The sequence below is a fragment of the Anopheles ziemanni genome, chromosome 3 (genome assembly GCF_943734765.1).
Source record: "Anopheles ziemanni chromosome 3, idAnoZiCoDA_A2_x.2, whole genome shotgun sequence".
In the NCBI taxonomy this organism is placed as follows: domain Eukaryota; kingdom Metazoa; phylum Arthropoda; class Insecta; order Diptera; family Culicidae; genus Anopheles; species Anopheles ziemanni.
In genome coordinates this window covers 60684282-60701465 of record NC_080706.1, presented here as the reverse complement: position 1 = coordinate 60701465, position 17184 = coordinate 60684282, and the positions used below count along the sequence as shown (strand labels likewise).

At 40.6% G+C, this 17184-nt stretch overlaps 1 protein-coding gene across 1 annotated transcript in view; it reads right to left on the bottom strand.

Annotated features, from left to right (window-relative positions):
• Positions 1–382: 382 nt before the first annotated feature.
• LOC131288072 (uncharacterized) overlaps positions 383–17184 on the bottom strand; it is a 28161-nt gene continuing 11359 nt past the window's right edge. The window contains exons 2-8 of the mRNA XM_058317171.1: positions 9482–9717; positions 7051–7194; positions 4214–4320; positions 3588–3761; positions 3276–3430; positions 2841–3120; positions 383–1958 (exon numbers count right to left, since the gene is read on the bottom strand). Of these exons, the coding sequence (XP_058173154.1) occupies positions 383–1958; positions 2841–3120; positions 3276–3430; positions 3588–3761; positions 4214–4320; positions 7051–7194; positions 9482–9717 (2672 nt within the window). The remainder of the gene's footprint in view (positions 1959–2840; positions 3121–3275; positions 3431–3587; positions 3762–4213; positions 4321–7050; positions 7195–9481; positions 9718–17184) is intronic.

Sequence of the window (17184 nt, the reverse complement as noted above, 5' to 3'; positions counted from 1 at the left end):
TCAAAATAAACTGTAAGAAATATCTAAATCATTTCCTGGAGCAAATCACTCGTTTCTAATGTAATTACCGAAAATTTACTTTCAACCAATTTGACACTGTGATCATAAGAAGTGGATTCTCTAAGGTGCGGAACGATCTTGAAATCTGCTACTATGCGAATGCCTATTGTGTTTTTTTTTCCTAAAAAAAGTTTCGCAACATGGCACTAAGCTCATTCGTTGCGTCTATCCCTTGCAGGTGAACTAATATGAATTTGCTGCAAATAGCTGATACAGGATAAATGATCCTACGACAACGCAACTACTCGAAGAAGTAAACTAATCATAGGTAGTCTACGGCACGGGAGGAGGCACGCTATAGCCAGCGCTAGTGCGGTTCCTCTCATTCGTAGTACTTTTGGCCGTACAACCGGCAGTAGATCACGAAGGCTAAAATGATCAATGTGCAGACGATTACAGCGGCGAAGATCATCTGTACCATCGGGAATTGGAAGCACTCGACTACCTCGGGAAGCTCCACGCGTCCAGTTCCAACATCCGGTATGTACTTTGTTCGGCAGAGCTCCGGCGACTCATCGGTCAGGTACTCGATGTTCAGCAGAAACTCCTTGTCGAATAGGCCCGTGCGTAGATAGTTCTCCTCGATGTACTCGTAATTCTTATCAATGTTGCTTTCCACCACGCGCAAACCGGTCACATTCGGGCAGTTGAGCACTCCGTTACAAAGCAAATATTCCGGAATGCAGACGTGCTGGTCGCCAGGGCAATAGAAATCGCAGCTGTCCTTGAACATGGCCGACGTGGCAAGAGTCCCGTCGGCGTTTCGAGGTAGATGGAACAGCTCAGTCCAAACGAACTTGAACGCGTTCTTTCCGATAGCACTGTCTCCCGTGTACTGGATCAGTACAGGCAGCGGTTCGTTTTCGTTCTCTACCGCCCCCAGCTCGGCTGCCGACAGAATGGGCAGGTCCCGCGCAAGGCTAACGTTCTCTGGGCAGATGATGAACCGTGGCTCCAGGCGCCCGGCCAGGTACACTTCGATGCGTCCATGCTCGCAACTTCGTTCGGCAAATCGTGCCTTGTCCAGATGCAGCCAGAGGTCACGTTGCGCCGCCACCTTCAACTCCCAAATACACTTTTCTTTGCGGTTTTCAGTTAACTGAAAACCTAGCGCATTTTTGTAAGGGAAAACCAGTTCACCATCGGGCGATGGACCTAACGTTATCGGGCCACATATAGGACCATGAGCAAACTCGTAGTTGGCCTCGAACAGCGTGTTCGGATTCTTAAAGTAGCTCGTTGTCGCGTGCTGGCCTTGAATGATCAGCTCCAGGTTCATCTGATCGCCGGACGAGATTATTCGCACCGGACGGGGAATGTTGTCACAGAAGCATGCCAAACGGTTCTGGTTCTTGTCCCGTTCCTCCCATAGCACTAGCTTGTCAACTCGCTCCTCGTGGCAACGCGTGCAGGCGCTCGTCGAGTATGGCACCTCTTTGAACGTTACCGACGTCACTTCGACGACTACGCGCGAAAACAGCCGCCGATCGGTGACAAACTTGTACTGGCAGCGCACATCGCTTCCAGATGCACGCTTGTAGATGAGCGTGTTCCGTGGAGACTTCAGCTCTCCTTTGCTATACTTCCACGCATAGAATACTTCATCGCACAGGGTGTTCGGTACCGGATCGCCGAACTTCGTGTTGTTGAAGAAATCGTAGTGCGCCCAGTAGTAAAGTGAGCTGCCACTGTATGAACCCGTTTTGCTAAGAAACTTCACATACAACGAACGACCAGTGCTGACAAAGTCGATCTTCTCCATCGGCCGTGAGAAGGTGTCGCAGAACGTTTTGATGATTCGAGCAGGGTCTGGATTATTCGCGTCGTAGATCGTGAGCGATTCGGCGCAGTCCTCTTCGTGCTTGATGATTGGCGCTTCAATGCGGTTTATTCGAAAGCTAAAGAAAGGAAGATATTAATGGTATGCAATAGGAGAGTACAAAATGAATATTGGTCAGTTAAATAAAAAGAAGTATGGCAAAACGCTTTGCACATCTCCGGCTAAAAATATTCACCATTTGACAATGATATCCTGTACTACCTTAATTTAGGATGATGGAAATATTAGACGAAAAAAACCTTAATCGATAAAAATTACGTTTTACATAACATAACCCCTGAAATATTATTATCTGAACTCAATGATTATTTTCACTGGTCAATATAATCGCCAGAAGCGACTCTTCCTTCTATACCTTTAATTTTTTCTTTTAAGTCAGCGCAGTGAAAACCATAATTTTAAAGCTTACTATGTGTACATGAGAGATTACTTCAGTATGAGAATGAATTAAATTCTGATATCTTCTTGGTATTAGAATTATTTGAATTTCTTTTTAAATACTAATATTTTCTTTTATTATAATTTAATTCATTATGCGCAACAGCCGAGCGGTAGCGCCGGTTAGAAAATCGGCCCATGAGCGCCGGGGCTCACCACCTCGACGGCGTGGGTTCGAATCCCAACCGAGACCGGACCCTCCCCTGTACGAGAGGACTGACTATCCACGTACAACAGGCAAACAAGTGTCGTAAGCCCTTAACGGGCCGGCATGACCATCAGGTCGTTACGCCAAGAAGAAGAAGAAGAAGTATAATTTCATTCCCTAGAAATGAATAATAATAATTTCTTTACTATGATTTCATTCCCTTTTTTATCCAATTTAATTTGTGGAACTTCTTGTAACAACCTAGGAGTGTAACAACCCGTTTAACAAACTTTATCCCTTGTTGGATGTGTTTTCGGCTTAACTTTTTTGAGTTATCTTCGGTTTGGGACCTACCTTGGAAAATAGAGTCGCACTACTTCGTCCTCGTTGCCCTGTATGTGGTAGCTGCAGGAGGTGTTCGGTGGGTACCAGTGAGCCACGCTAAGGAAAATACCTTCCGAAGCGCTCGTTGCTCGGAGCGCGTCGGAGCTGAGCAGCCAGTCGCATGCACCATGCTTGGTGCCCACCGTTTCCACGTGCCCAGGCCAATTGCCAACGTTGAAGTGGAAACCGGTGTTCAGCAGTGGCCCTGCCGGTGATGAAACGAACTCCACGTACATATGCTGGGATGTTCCTTTGGTGTAAGCGCAGGAGATGGAGGAATACAAAAATAAATGGTCAGATCTTTCACTGGGTAATTAAATAGAACACGAGATCGGGATCAGACTTCCGGCACCCTTCACGCTTCACCCGTGATCACAAGCCATTATATTCGGAACCAACACTTACCGATGATGCTGAATGGAAACTTGCCCATTCCGCAGAACTTTCCGATCGGGGGTGCATGCTCGTCGCGCCCATCGTACACTGCGAGCCAGTCGTAGGGACAGTGCTCGGAACCCGACCCGATTTCCTTCATCGGGCATGTCATGATGTTTTCACACCTGTGGTGAAAACGGATCAACAACATTAAGTACGCGACACGCGCGAGGACAGTAGCTGTGGCGCTCCCACGTCAAAGATCAAAGCTCCCGTCGAAACACGGTTAAAGGCGTCCCCCTGGATTGCCCCATCATGTATGCATACAGTTCGTTCGCTTACCTCTGCCCATCAACGGCAAATTGCTCGTTCTGGATGTACAGCTTGATGAAGGGAAGTCTCGTGTGCAACCGATAACGACACTTCAGCGCTCGCGGATAGATACCCGGGTAAGCGGGCGATTGAACGTAGCAGGTCTGCAGTCGGCAGTCGCGGAACTCTCGCTCACAGTACGACCTGATGGTTCGGGTGGATCGTGCAGCCATTTCGAGGAGCCACAATAATAAATGCACCCGAATGTGAGGCGTGAGGAAGAGATAGAACCAAACATTAGCGTTTCATGAGGGCAACGAAGGGTGATAATGGAACGGTGGCACGGCGAACCGACGCTAGATATAGAGTAACAAACATGGCCCTGTCAGGCTCAAATGCGCACGGATCGGATAAAATTCATCAGCTCGCACTTTCAATCAACCCGTAAATAGCCATTTATATTCATTGAATAAATCAATTTTGGCGATAGTTTTGAATAAATGAATGCACTCGCGCAAAAGCCCTTCCGTTCTTCATCTGGAATTTCGGAACGAGATGCTGCGAACTGATGCAACGCCGGAGATGTCGGCCCCGATGGAGCTAGCGTCATCATGCGCAACTTAGACACCGCCACTTTGGCGGCTGTGCATACTTACCCTTGGACCACCTCACCCCGACGGTTGGGATACAGCTCCGGATGGGGACCGTATCGGTTGAACACTTCCATTTGCTGCTCAGCGCCGGAATCGAACGCGAAATATGTCTGTACGAAAAGAACGAGAAAATGGGCAAAAAGGGTCAAACCCGTTGGGAAGCTGAAGTATTGCACTGTGAATGCCACCTCTGTCGGAACCGCATGTGAAGCCTCAAAAGTGGCAATCGGATTTCCGTTCGAATTGCTGCACATGTGAAATGAGCAGGGAGCGCTTCGGGAACGAGGATATTAGATTGATTGAAATTGAAACTCGACCCCGTGCCTGCACACGGCTTGCGTAAGTTTATTGCTGAGGCTATTGGTGCAATCAAAGTGCAATCGACTGCACTCATTGGCATAATCTGATATGCATACCATCAAAGGACGCCAAAATGGCGTCTCCAATTAGTGCTATAGTGGACAAAAATGTGCTCGCATTATTATTGCTCCCGCTTCAATTCAGTCCACCGAATGGTATGGTCTCATATTGAATATTTTTGCTCTGTACTTTGGTTGAATAAAGCTGAGTATGCTAAAGGACCTAGCAGTCTTTTGAATTTAGTTTTCATTCGGATATTTTTATAAAAGGTTAATTTAAATAGCAGTTTCCCTAACTGTACATTTTTCTCCTTTGGCATGAAATGAAAAATTTTTATATTTGAAAATCATACACGCATATCCCGACGGTCAGTAACAAGGATGGCTAAGAGCATACACAGCTATTAAAAGTGGTGCAACCATAATTTTTAGTTATCACATTAATGAAATGTACGAAACGCATAAACATCTTAAGTTAGGTTAGGTTAAGTAAGCTTTTAACATTAAATTAAATTCAAATACTTCTGCTACATTTTCTATAAAGTTGTTTAAATTTTGGCATTAACAAGTATTTACAAGTATTTAATCGCATTCCAAACATCACAATGGTTCATTTTAATTTCCTAGGTAAGCGCGTAATATCTCAACAATTAGGGAATATCTCAACAATTAAACTTTATATTTATTACATTGGAGGTCCGGGACAGCTGAATGGATGCGCTGGTTAGAAAATCGACCCATGAGCGCCGGGACTCACCACCTTGACGGTGTGAGTTCGAATCCCAACCGAGACCGGACCCTGTACGAGAGGACTGACTATCCACGTACACAAAGGGAAAAAGTCTCGTGAGTCCTTAACGGGCAGGCATGACCAAAGATAGTCGTTACGCCAAAAAGAAAGAGAAGAAGATTTATTACAAATATGAAAACAAGATTCTAAGGCGTGCAAACACATTCGGTTGCCTCGTATGAAGAGTCCTGGCCACGATTTCAATGCGCTATGAGATGGCGACAGAAATGAAAACTAGCTTCAACAAATTAGTTTTGTTTGAAATCATTCTACAGAAACTTTTTACTATTAAGCTCACATGACGATTGCTCGTTGCCATACTAATGTGAGTAAAAACAGTTCGAACAGCATTTCAGAAACATGGCTTAAAACTTAAACAAAAGTACCAACTCAGGAAGAAACTTTTACAATATGTCTGAAATGCTTTTGCAAACGTTGTGAAACAAGGTTCTTTGTGGTTAAACTTTGCGACCTGTCTTTCAATGGGGTACATGGAACCTGATGAAAAATGGAATCGTATATTATGGAGCTTATCCCAACATCTTTGACACCTATATGAAACCATTGGCATTAGCATTGCTAGAGATGTCCCCGAAAAGACGATAGAGCCAAGGGAAGGATTGAAAAATTTATATTTCAGGCAGATTGTAAGTATGCCGCAGCAATGCAATTTAATTTTCTCTTTCCTTTCCCAGTCTATTTTTCTGCCCTGATCGGAAGTGTTAAGTTCGCCTTTCGCATTGGCCCGGAATGATGTTCCTATCAGCACACCCGGAAGCAACAGAAGCAAACGAGATAACGATACATTAACGTTTTGGTCGCCCTTCCGGCAGAGAATTCCGGTGCTAAGGCGACCGATGCTCGAGAAACTGTGTACAACCAAAGTTCAAGTGCCTGCAACTTGTTTGAGCCTTATTTATCGCTTCTTATTTCGTTGAGACGCTGGTTGCATTTACACGGTACCTCGGAGAAACCATGCAGGAAACTGCAACGTTCAACTTGTCGCCGGCATCTCCAGAGGTTTTGGATACGGTGGGATTTTTTTATCCTTTTGCATCCAAAAAGTTTTACAATCCCCGATCACTACGATGGAAGTATTTTTTTTTGGACCAATCAGCAGAATCGGACAGTACGCTAAAGGGATGGCCAACGCTGGTAGGGATTTGCAGACATATTTTCAAAGCCCGAATTCTCGCCAACCCGGAAGCTAATTCGTGGCCGTATCTAGTTTACTTTCTCCTTCTTCAACCATCCAATAACCATTCGTACTGAACACTGCGCTTGCACTGGGATCTCTTGCACTCTGACATTTCCCGAAGGATAGTGGTTTATTTATTATTTACAAGTGCTTAGAGTGGAGAAACTTGTTCCTCATCGTTGGAAAATCCTGCTTCAAAAAGCTCCTGTCTTATTGCAGTATTATCCAGCTTTGCAAAATTACGATAAGGATTTTCAAATGATTGGCCCGGATGTCAATGTTAAGAGTTATATCAAGGAGCTTCTGACTATGCTGAAAATTATACCCACTTCGGTAAATGATACTATTTTAAAAGCATTCAGCCGTAGGGATCAGGAAGACGGGAAAAATAGGATAATCGATATATGATTGCAGTGCAGAGAGAGAAAAAAACCCATCAACCGATGCTACGCTCGTGAATGCATGCACAAATAAATAATCGCGAGTATCCTACCTGGTCGGTAAAGTTATCGGTGTGAAAGACTATTTTGACGGCACTTGTTTCACTGATGAACGTTTGCGGTTGCTCGGACTCGCCGCAAAATTGACCCGGTTCGCGCCGGTTTGACACGTCGGTTTTGGCATTGCCATCGACTATCTGTAACGAAAGGCAGAGAGAAAATAATCCAATAACATAATTTAACGAATGGTTAGCAGATACATACATTTCACACACAAAACTATTGCCTATCGTTCTAATCTGATTGCAAAACGAGATGTGGTTTAAAACGAATTCAAATGGAACGTCATTATGCAAAACCGATTAAATCATATCATAAGATCTTTTATATGTAAAAGAAACGTGCACTTTAACTAATCATCATAATGGATGTTCTTAACATTAACAGTTTTTATTAGCTCGATTTCAATTGTGAGCTTGAATGTTAAAAAAGTTGACAATATGATATAGAGCAATCTTCATTTTATTTAATCAAAAAAGGATGTAACAAATGCAGCAAATACGAGATATTTTTTAACATCTTTGTAAAACTGCTATTCGTGATTTATTACCATGATTGGAACTATTCGCCTTCTGCAATGGATCAACTCATAATCAATTTAAATGTCACGCAACTTGTCGTAGTTTGTTCGCTTAAAAACACCTTCGTATCAGGTATCTGTTCTTGCTACGACCAAACAGCTCGTGCTGAAGTTTTCTAAGATCGTTTTGGTTGGCTGATTTTCCGGGCAGCAAAGAAGAAATATCATTGCGCTAACGAACCGAAATTGGAAATCAGGGCACCATTTGGTGCTACCGAGGGATTGTTCATAATTTATGAAATAATTTCATCTCATTAAGCGGATTATCCGCAGTTCGTCGTAGCTATCGTCATCGCCGCCATCGTCGTCGTCGTCGTCGCTGTCGTCTGCGATGTCGTGAATTGTGCTCTTGCAGATGGTGTTCATTGCACGATGGTGCGAACAAAATGCAAACGAGCTAGCGACGAATGCTGCGGCAAAATGCGATGACCGGGTCAATCGGAATCCTTCTCGCCGGAGTTGTTTGCGCACATCGACGCACCACTCGTGGGTGCGATGATCCCATTTCCACACAGTTTTTAAAATGTTCATGATGCTCCCATTTCACACAGTTTTTAAAATGTTTATGTTCCCGCTAAAACGCTAATCAACCAAATAAAATATAGTAACATTTTGTATTGTTTGTACCACATATGACTTTTCTCGTTGCCTATTTTTGAATGATATTTTTAAGAAAAAATGTTCTGTTATAACACGTGGAGGGCAACAAAGAGTTTTTTTTATTGATAGTTTAGAGTAAAAATAACCATTATCACAAAACCACAACCAATGTGTCTATCACAGAGAGACACATTATTCGCGAGAAAAAATGAAAGTACACTCACAAACTTTACATTTATTTTATACACAACCAATAAACTAAACGAAACCGAGATAGTTACTAGCAGAAAGCGATGAGAACATTTTATTGCTATTCCGTGAATGAAATCTCAAATATTCCGATACCGATGTATAAATTTGCTCAGCGGACACTCAACTTACTGTGAAATAAAATATCCTGTGAGGAACTCTATCAACGTTCATTCAAAACCCATTTCGGTCGAAACTTCGACCCGAGTGCGTTTCAGTGTTCGTCAGCAGCTGAAGAGAACATTTTTCCAACTGCCACATTCAGCCAAGAAACTAGGAACCAGGCGCCGGCACCGTTTCCACTGCACCGGAACTGAGATTACATCGCACGTACAACAAGCTCCCACCATCGACGTCGTTTGGATCGCGGACGTTGATCCGCTCAACTCCTCTATGGTTCGATGTGAGGAAGAAATCCCAACGAAATGCTACTGAAGGGACGGAACTTTTGGCACCGAATTCCATCGAGTTCGATTGGCATATCCGCCTGAAAGCGAACGGTGCAAGTTGGAATGGACAGAGTAAATCGGATGCTGCCGCTGGCGTACGTGACAAGTTGCTCCGACGAATAAATAATGTACAATCCATTGCATGAAAATTCATTTCCTGGAACGAATGCCAAATCGTCGCTCCGAGCGGACAGGATTCGTACGAGTTTTATTTTCTGTGGCATTCCGCTGCTGGTTGCATCGGTAACGAATGCTCGAAGGTGGTAGTATTTTTTATTGCTTTTGTCAACAGATGGACACATCACGGTATAAATCACTGAGACACATTTTTACACGTACTGAGAGTAATAAACAAATCTTGGTCTCTCGAATAAAATAAAACAATAAGAAACTCAACCTCTAAAAACTCAATTTGTAGTGTTTGACCTAACGCCCCGCAGACAGTCACCGACGTAATTTATGTCGATTCCAACACTACAACGTTTGGCACGAAGCAAAAACAAAAAAGTTGGGCATACTAAATTTATGGACAGTTAGTAATCTCACCTGCAAATAGCCACCCTCACAGTGCGTTGCGTTGAGCAGCGACCCAACTTTGAACTTTTTGAAATTCAATCGCAACACCCAATCCCGGGGTGCTCCACGGATGCTTCGAAACCGGTACCAACAGGTTAATGGTCGGTTTCGATTTAGGTTGGTCACCTCGGGCGACGAAATATCCTCGAAGATATCGACGGTTTTGTTGCAGTGATCCTTTGCCCCATCGTTGGCTGTGTTACCGGCTGTGGGAAAAGAGGAGAAAAACAGCTCATTAGTCCACGATTCGATAGCGGATTTTTCAGGAAAATAAATTCAGTGTAGAGTTAAAATCTTGCTTGGTTAGGAAAGAACATTTCATCCAAACCTGTCAATAAAAACAATTAAGAACACAACACGATAAACAAGTTCCCCTTACGTGAGCGATACATTTCCATTCCAATTGGCTGTAAATAAATTATTGCATGAAAAATTGTCGAAAATTAATTCCATTTCCGCAAACAACCGGTCGGTGTTGTATGGAGGCGGGATTAAAATTGGCATTTTATGCGAACGATTCAAAAAATCGAATCAGTATAAAAATAAAACAGAATGAAAAATGTGGAATGCAACTCAATTGGGCTAATTCGTGCCAGTGCCAATTAAGGGCAACGCACCCGGGCGCACTTGTGTACAACCCGAACAATTCCACAGAGTGAAAAGCGAAGGGTAGTAGAAAGTTTCGGAAATCAAACATATTGAACAGTCTCACCATTCCGTGTAAAAATATGCTAATCGAATGAAAAGCGTAAACTGTGTAAACTCAAAAACGTTGAAAAGTGTACTGTGATAATAAAAATTGACAGTTTAAGCGTCTGATTGTTGGTAATTAGGAGCTCGTAAATGTTTCATTTAATTGTAGCTGACAAAGACTTATTTGTAGAATTTAACATTCACTTGTTCAAAGTAGCAAATATAAATGTTTCGACGAAAGCTTCAAATCTGTTCCTACTGGTAAATAAACTGAGTCCGATTTCATCCGTAAGTTCTATCTTAACAGTTTACAATTTAATGTATTAAAAATTGAAACAGTGTATTTTGATAAATGATGATCATAAGAGCATTATACAAAACGGACAGTTGTACAACGATTTATTGCCGGTCCAGTAAAAAATATCATTCTTTTGTTCTTCTTTACCAATATAGCAATCTCCAATTAGACTATAGTACAATAAAGCTACCTTTTGTGGACTATTGGAAACGATCTGTCAGACATATGTACGCCATATGCTTTCCCTCACTTGAAATAATGCCAACGGAAAGCAATAAAAACAAATACTTGCGTTGATTGGCTATTTGACTAACCCAAATAAAATCTATATATAGACAACAGAGTTAAGGTTTATTTTTTTTATTTCTCAGTTTTATTGGTAGAAACTAAAAATAAAAAAACCAAAGTTCTGCACCACAAAAATCGTAGACCGGGTACTGGCATGGCATGGATGGAGGATATGTTTTGACGAAAATGTGTCGCTTTGCTAGCAAATGGATGGTGCCATGGGGTTCGGTTGACATGAATAACAATCGCAAGCAACCATTAGCGAGAAATCGATTTCATCATGAGGGAAAACGGCACACAGATAGAATGTTGGGAGGTTTTGTCCATCGTCGAATCCTATCTTTCGTTTTAGAATTGTGTCAAAAATGGTTTTCTCGAGTAATCCTCGCAACTGTACTGATACATTTGGAGTAAATTCTTTTTTGGTACTGTTTTTTGAAAAAAAAAGACTTCTCCTAAAACGAAAATAAAAGATTCACGAAATCTTAGAAAATAAAAATTTTGCGTGGCTTATGAGAATCACCATACTATTAATTATTGGATCAAGGTGCTTCATAACTTCTTTTTATAATTCTCAGTTGCTAAGTACGGTGTTGAGATGAGGCAAAAACCTCTGCTATTTTAAAGTGCACGTGAAGCATGCTGTTTCATATAGACTCTAAATGGCAACGGAACTCGAACCTAGGTTTGCCAAGATCGAATCTGTTGTCTTACCGAGCAACCATAGCACAAGCAGAAAGTTGTGAGGAAATATCGGTTCTTATGTAAATTGTTTACATAACAAAAGTTTTTTTCTAATTGTGGTTCGAACATCAAAACTTTGAAACTAAATGAAGCACCTAGACCAGTACACCATTCGTAAAAGTCCACAGGAAATTGAAGATACACATAAGTCAACAAGAAACACTTAGTATTTAATATAAAAGTGATTATGATAAATTGAATACTGCATTTCAAAATATGCTCAAACTGCAAGAATTACAATTTAAAAACACTAAAGAAAAATATACCCGTCAAAAATGTTTCTCCGACACTAGATTCGAACACCAGCCCCGGAAAACTTCCATGTACACTATTCCTAAGCGACAAGCATTGGACAAAATCACAGTTAGTGATATGTAAGTAGGCAGGCGGAATGTATCATAGGAGACAAACCAACAAACAAATATTACCAGCATTAATGTTTTCCCACTCCGAGCATTGCGGGGCTTCAAGCTAGTTTATTTGCTAAAAGAAAGTTAATTAGCTAAAAGTTATAAACACTTTAAGAACTCAAATTACACTGCCACACCATTATAAGAAAGAACAATTAATCCTGTTACACTAAAATAAAACAGTTTATTTCGTAACGATAAAAGAAAATTATTTGAACAACAAATAAAAACCTAACAAGCTAATAATATTCATGATGTTCGCAATTGTAATCTTTTTCTGTAACTTGATTGAAACTCAAGTAGCAGTGACAGACGGTGCTGTATCACTGGAATAATCTATTACTAAAGCTTTTGATAATTATTGTTCGTATATTTGATCTATTTTAGGGTACTAAACATATAGAGTTTTTACAAATACATCGTTTAACACCAGAATAGGTTAATTTCATGTTCAATCTATTTTTCTTGTTCAATATTATTGGTGGTTAAATTTTTTACAACAATTGCAATACAGTTTGAGAAAGAAGTGTAAACGATATCAATTTGTCATATAGCCAACTAGTATTGTGCCTTATAAACCTTTTGACGAAATTCATTCATATGAATCTTACACCTAAGATTCATTCTGATGCATTCATGAATCTTTTTGGTTTTCAATCTTCAAACGTGTATGAATCTTGAACCCTTAATGAATCTTCATGAATTTTTCAAGGATCTTTCACGAATCTCAACGATTCTTTCATTGGCGTGGATCATGCGACTTAAACAAAAAGAGGGGTCACTTTACCCATTTTCTGCTCATCACTTTTCATCAGTTTATGTATTCACAACACTATAACCAACAGATAAAAACATTCAAGTTAAGTATCACCCTTCGTGTGCGAGACAGGATTTCGAAATGAGCTCCCAACCATGAAAGTGCACTTATTGCATTTGGGACGGACTAGAATTGTTTGACAATGTTTAGTCTTGATCTCAAATTAAAAAATGAAATAAAAGATTCACACAAAACGTGTCGCTGTAGTATGTACTTTGGCTAAAGTTTCAGCCATTAGTCACTTTTGCTGAACGATGAAATTATTCCTTGTTTGTTTTGCGACAAAATGTCGCACTTGCTTTAAGGCTCGTTTCGGTAGCTTTACTGCTGCTGGCAATGAATATCCGATGAGAAACAGGTTCCACAACCGGAAAACCATATTTCATTAGGGATTTTGCCGTTCACATTCGCCCCAAGCTGTATCGAAGGACCAAACCGAACACGGTTGAAGTGTAGAGCGTGCACGGCTTGGTCCATTCATGCCCCTGCTGTGTTTCATATAAATTTAATTACCAGCGCAAATTAAGTTTCGTCTTTTTCACGAACGTATTAATAATAACAAAAAGTATAAATCATACCCAAACTCCCGAAATGTACGTTGAATTCAGGGCATTTTTATATTTGGTTCTGGTGGAAGGCAAGTTTGTAGGCGATACAATGTACCAAACTGAAAGGAACTTGCATCCATTTGCGTTTTGAGCAAGGAAATGCACGTGGGACGTTCAGTATTTGTGCTGAGAAAACTCGCCTACAACCCAATGGGGGCGCATGGTGCTTCACGACCGGATTGAGCCGTTCCACATTACCGACCTCTTCGATATGGTGTGGCTCGAGTAGCTATGATTTGTTACCCAACTCGATACCATGGGTTGTAGCTAAAGCGTATGCTGCGTATTTTTGCGGTGCTTTTTTTTCTGTTTTACTAAGAAATTAACTTCAATTCTACGCTGCTTTTGCCGTTAGCAAACTCATGGTCGTAGCATTTTCTTCGGGGACTAATAAATTTGGCAGCGAGGCATATTTCATAAAAAGGGAAAAAACTTCAGCATAAAGTTTGAATTTTACGAAAGATTTTTCTGAACAAACTGCCACAACTCAACCCTGGGAATAAAAAATGCTTGTTTAAAAATTGTTCTGAAGAGTTACGACGCAAAATAAAACAGAATTACATCAAAAGAAGTCTTTAATTTTCAAGTTATTCAATTCAATTATAATCAATTAAAAAGTAATATTTTAGGACGAGAAACATTAATGCTACCAAGATTCGTTTTGTTTGTATTCTATGGTACATTCAGCTTGGTCTTGTGCCAGAGGTTCGGTGTTCGAGTCCCAATTGGAAAAAATCTTTTATAATGGGAAGTAATTTTTTTTTAATTAAAAGCGACGTTTACCACGATTTGAGTAGCGATATTTCCTCACAATTTCTAACATGTTCTATGGTCCCCCGGCATGACTTCGGCCTCGCGCTTGGTAACTCTCACTTCGAGTTCCGTTTCCACTTATAATCTATTTGATTCAGAAGTATACTTTACGAGCACTTTTAAAATGTTCAATTTTTTAATTAATCGCATAAAGCGATATGATCTATATTTGAGGCAATAAAGTTTTATTTAACTTTATTCCAAACAAATATTAAAAGAAACAGGAAAAAAACTACAAAAAAAGAAACCTACAATTGTTATTTAAAGTTTGCAGAGCTGTTTAACAACTATATTAAATTCAATATTGTAAATAGCATGAAAAAGTAGCTATGACACTGTTGATTTCAATTCGCTATTTGACAAAGTCATGCCCTTAAATAAAACAACACACTGATTTTGCTCGGAATCATCGATAGTCGAAATGTCAAATTATTAGAACAGCTCAGCTGGTGCCTTGCCAACTCATTGGTTATGCAAGTGTATTCTGCCGTGCCTACAAGAGCTTCGAGTGAAGAAAAGCTTTGTATTTAGTACCTCACTTTGCTGGATAGTAGCATTACGGTAAGAAAGCAAGCTAATGAAGTTAGCAAGTCAAAAGAAGTTAGTGCTTCACCCGGGACATTTTTTTTAGCCATCGGTAGCCGAACTGCTTAACATAGCGTTAATCAATGGCTTTGGTAGAGTATTTCTAAGCACGGCCAAAGTATTTCGGTGTTTTGCTTTGCACTGATTCTATAATCATTCCCTGGTGCCGCAGTTGGCACAGCAGATAGGAACCGAGCTTCAAGTCCAAAAACCAGGCTGTTTCACGGCTCGCTAACCACCCTTTGCTTCCGGGTAGATTAGAAATCATGAACTCGGGAAATGTGAAAAACGGAAACCGTACATACCGGTAGCGTGTACAGAAGCCCTTCTGGAATGTAGCCGGGAATCTTGTGCAAACCGTGAAAGAGAAGCTAATTAAATTTCTATCGAACTAATCAGCAAAAGATTCCTTTCCCATTCTGCTTAACTGGATTGCAAAGTAAAACAAACAAAAAGCTATGTGGTGGTATGGCAACGGCTTTTCTTGAGTTTATGGTTTGATTACTTTTCAAGTTGATGTTTGTCTTACTTTGCTCCCGAGAAAGCAGGAAAACAGCCTTACGATAGTTGACTTCAACAAAACATGTTTAAAAACCTTTCTCATGTGTTTCAATATAAAATTTAACTTTTTGCAATTTCTAACTGATTTTTTACATTTTACAAACTATACCATACTTTTATACTGGTATACATTTTCAATAAAAAAGTTCTTCTAATTTGCTTATGTCGTTTGGCTGTTGAAACATTTCAAAACAGGAAATATAAAGAATAATTTACTTAAAAGAACCCAATAAATATTGGAACATCAACAATATTATTAGTTGTGCTAGGGGCTGAGAATATGGTTATCAAATTTAAACACGAATCTAATTAAAAATGTACCAATTAGTATGTTTGAGGTAAATTTTGGGAACGAGACGAGATTCCAATTGAGCATTTTACGAAAAATAATTATACTTTAACATTACTGAGCATTCTTCAACATAGTAGGGGTTATCATGAAATCGTCGTTTCGTTTTAGCGGTCGCTAAAGGTGCTCATTTGTTCATTTCAGTCGCTAAGGGTGCTCATTTGTTCATTAGATGCGCATGCGCAGTCGAAACTCCGCTTCAATAAGCGACCGCTAACTCGATCGCTTCGTTTGGTCGCTTCGCTCAATCAATTGTATGGAAAATGTGTCGAGCAGTTGAGTTAGCGGTCGCTAAAGCTATCGGCAATGCTAAAATTGCAAATTTAGCGGTCGTTTCGCTAGCGGAAGCTCAAGACATGCCGCTAAATGTGAAAATGCTCATTTTCGTCAAATCTCTCGTTACAAATCTCATCGTAAGGTGCATTTTTCACGGAATTGAATAAAAAAAAAAATTTGTTACACAAAAAAGAATAAAGTCAATGGATTCTAAAACATAACATTTTTTTTTTTAATAATTCGCTTGTACTAATGTTTTGAAGAAGTTTAGTAATATTTCAAAATAATTTTGAATACTAAAATGAAAAAAAAAAATTGGGCCTGATATTTTAATCATCGACAAAACTACAGAAACGAATCTGACGAAAAGACACGTTCCCATAATATTTTGCTATTTAAAGTTCGTGGCTTTGGCAATCAAGTGCCATTCCGAGCCCATCGTTTTATTTGTCCATTAAACATTTTTTCGGTGGCTTAATTTGTTTCTTGTCGAGAATCCGTCTCCGTCTTATCTGGCTTCTTCCAAATTTACTGTTGACTTACGCTGCCCCGTTTTCACTTACTGCCACGAAGTATGAGTAAAACAGGGACATGCTCCTTTTTTAATCTTGGTGTCACTTTTTTTTTATGTGGCACGACATCCCCTAGTAGGACAAGGCCTCTCTCCGAAGAGAGTTTGTGTGACCGAAAGACGGTATATTATAGATCGGTGGTCAGCCGTTCGTAATACCGGAGGGTGCCAGACTCGAGATTCGATCCCACACCTGTGGTGTGGTGTTTCCTCGCGCTACCGCTGCGCCATGGGCACCCCCATTGGTGTCACTTTACGCCGCCTTAACTCTGACGCCCTTTACCCAGAAAGAGTCTTCCGTGATTATTCTTTCCCATTAAAGTCCATTGCGCCAACATGCACTACTTTAGTATCTTCGGTACTAGAGGAGATGATTTTGGCACCCTTCATCGGAACTGTACCTCCGAGCCGTCAAACATCGAGGTAGCAATTCCATGCTAACCCAGTGAAGTCGACAGGCATCCAAAAAAATACCATGCAGGCCTTATAAATTTGTCTCTTGGGCCAGTTTTGCTGTAGCATCTGTAGCAGCTCCATTGACCCTTTTTTTTGCGTAGGGTTCGCACCGTTTATTTCCTTACAATACTATTATTATTATTTTTTAGATATCACAAAATTATAATAAACGTGCTAATCCCTATGAAGCTCGTGTAATTGCCC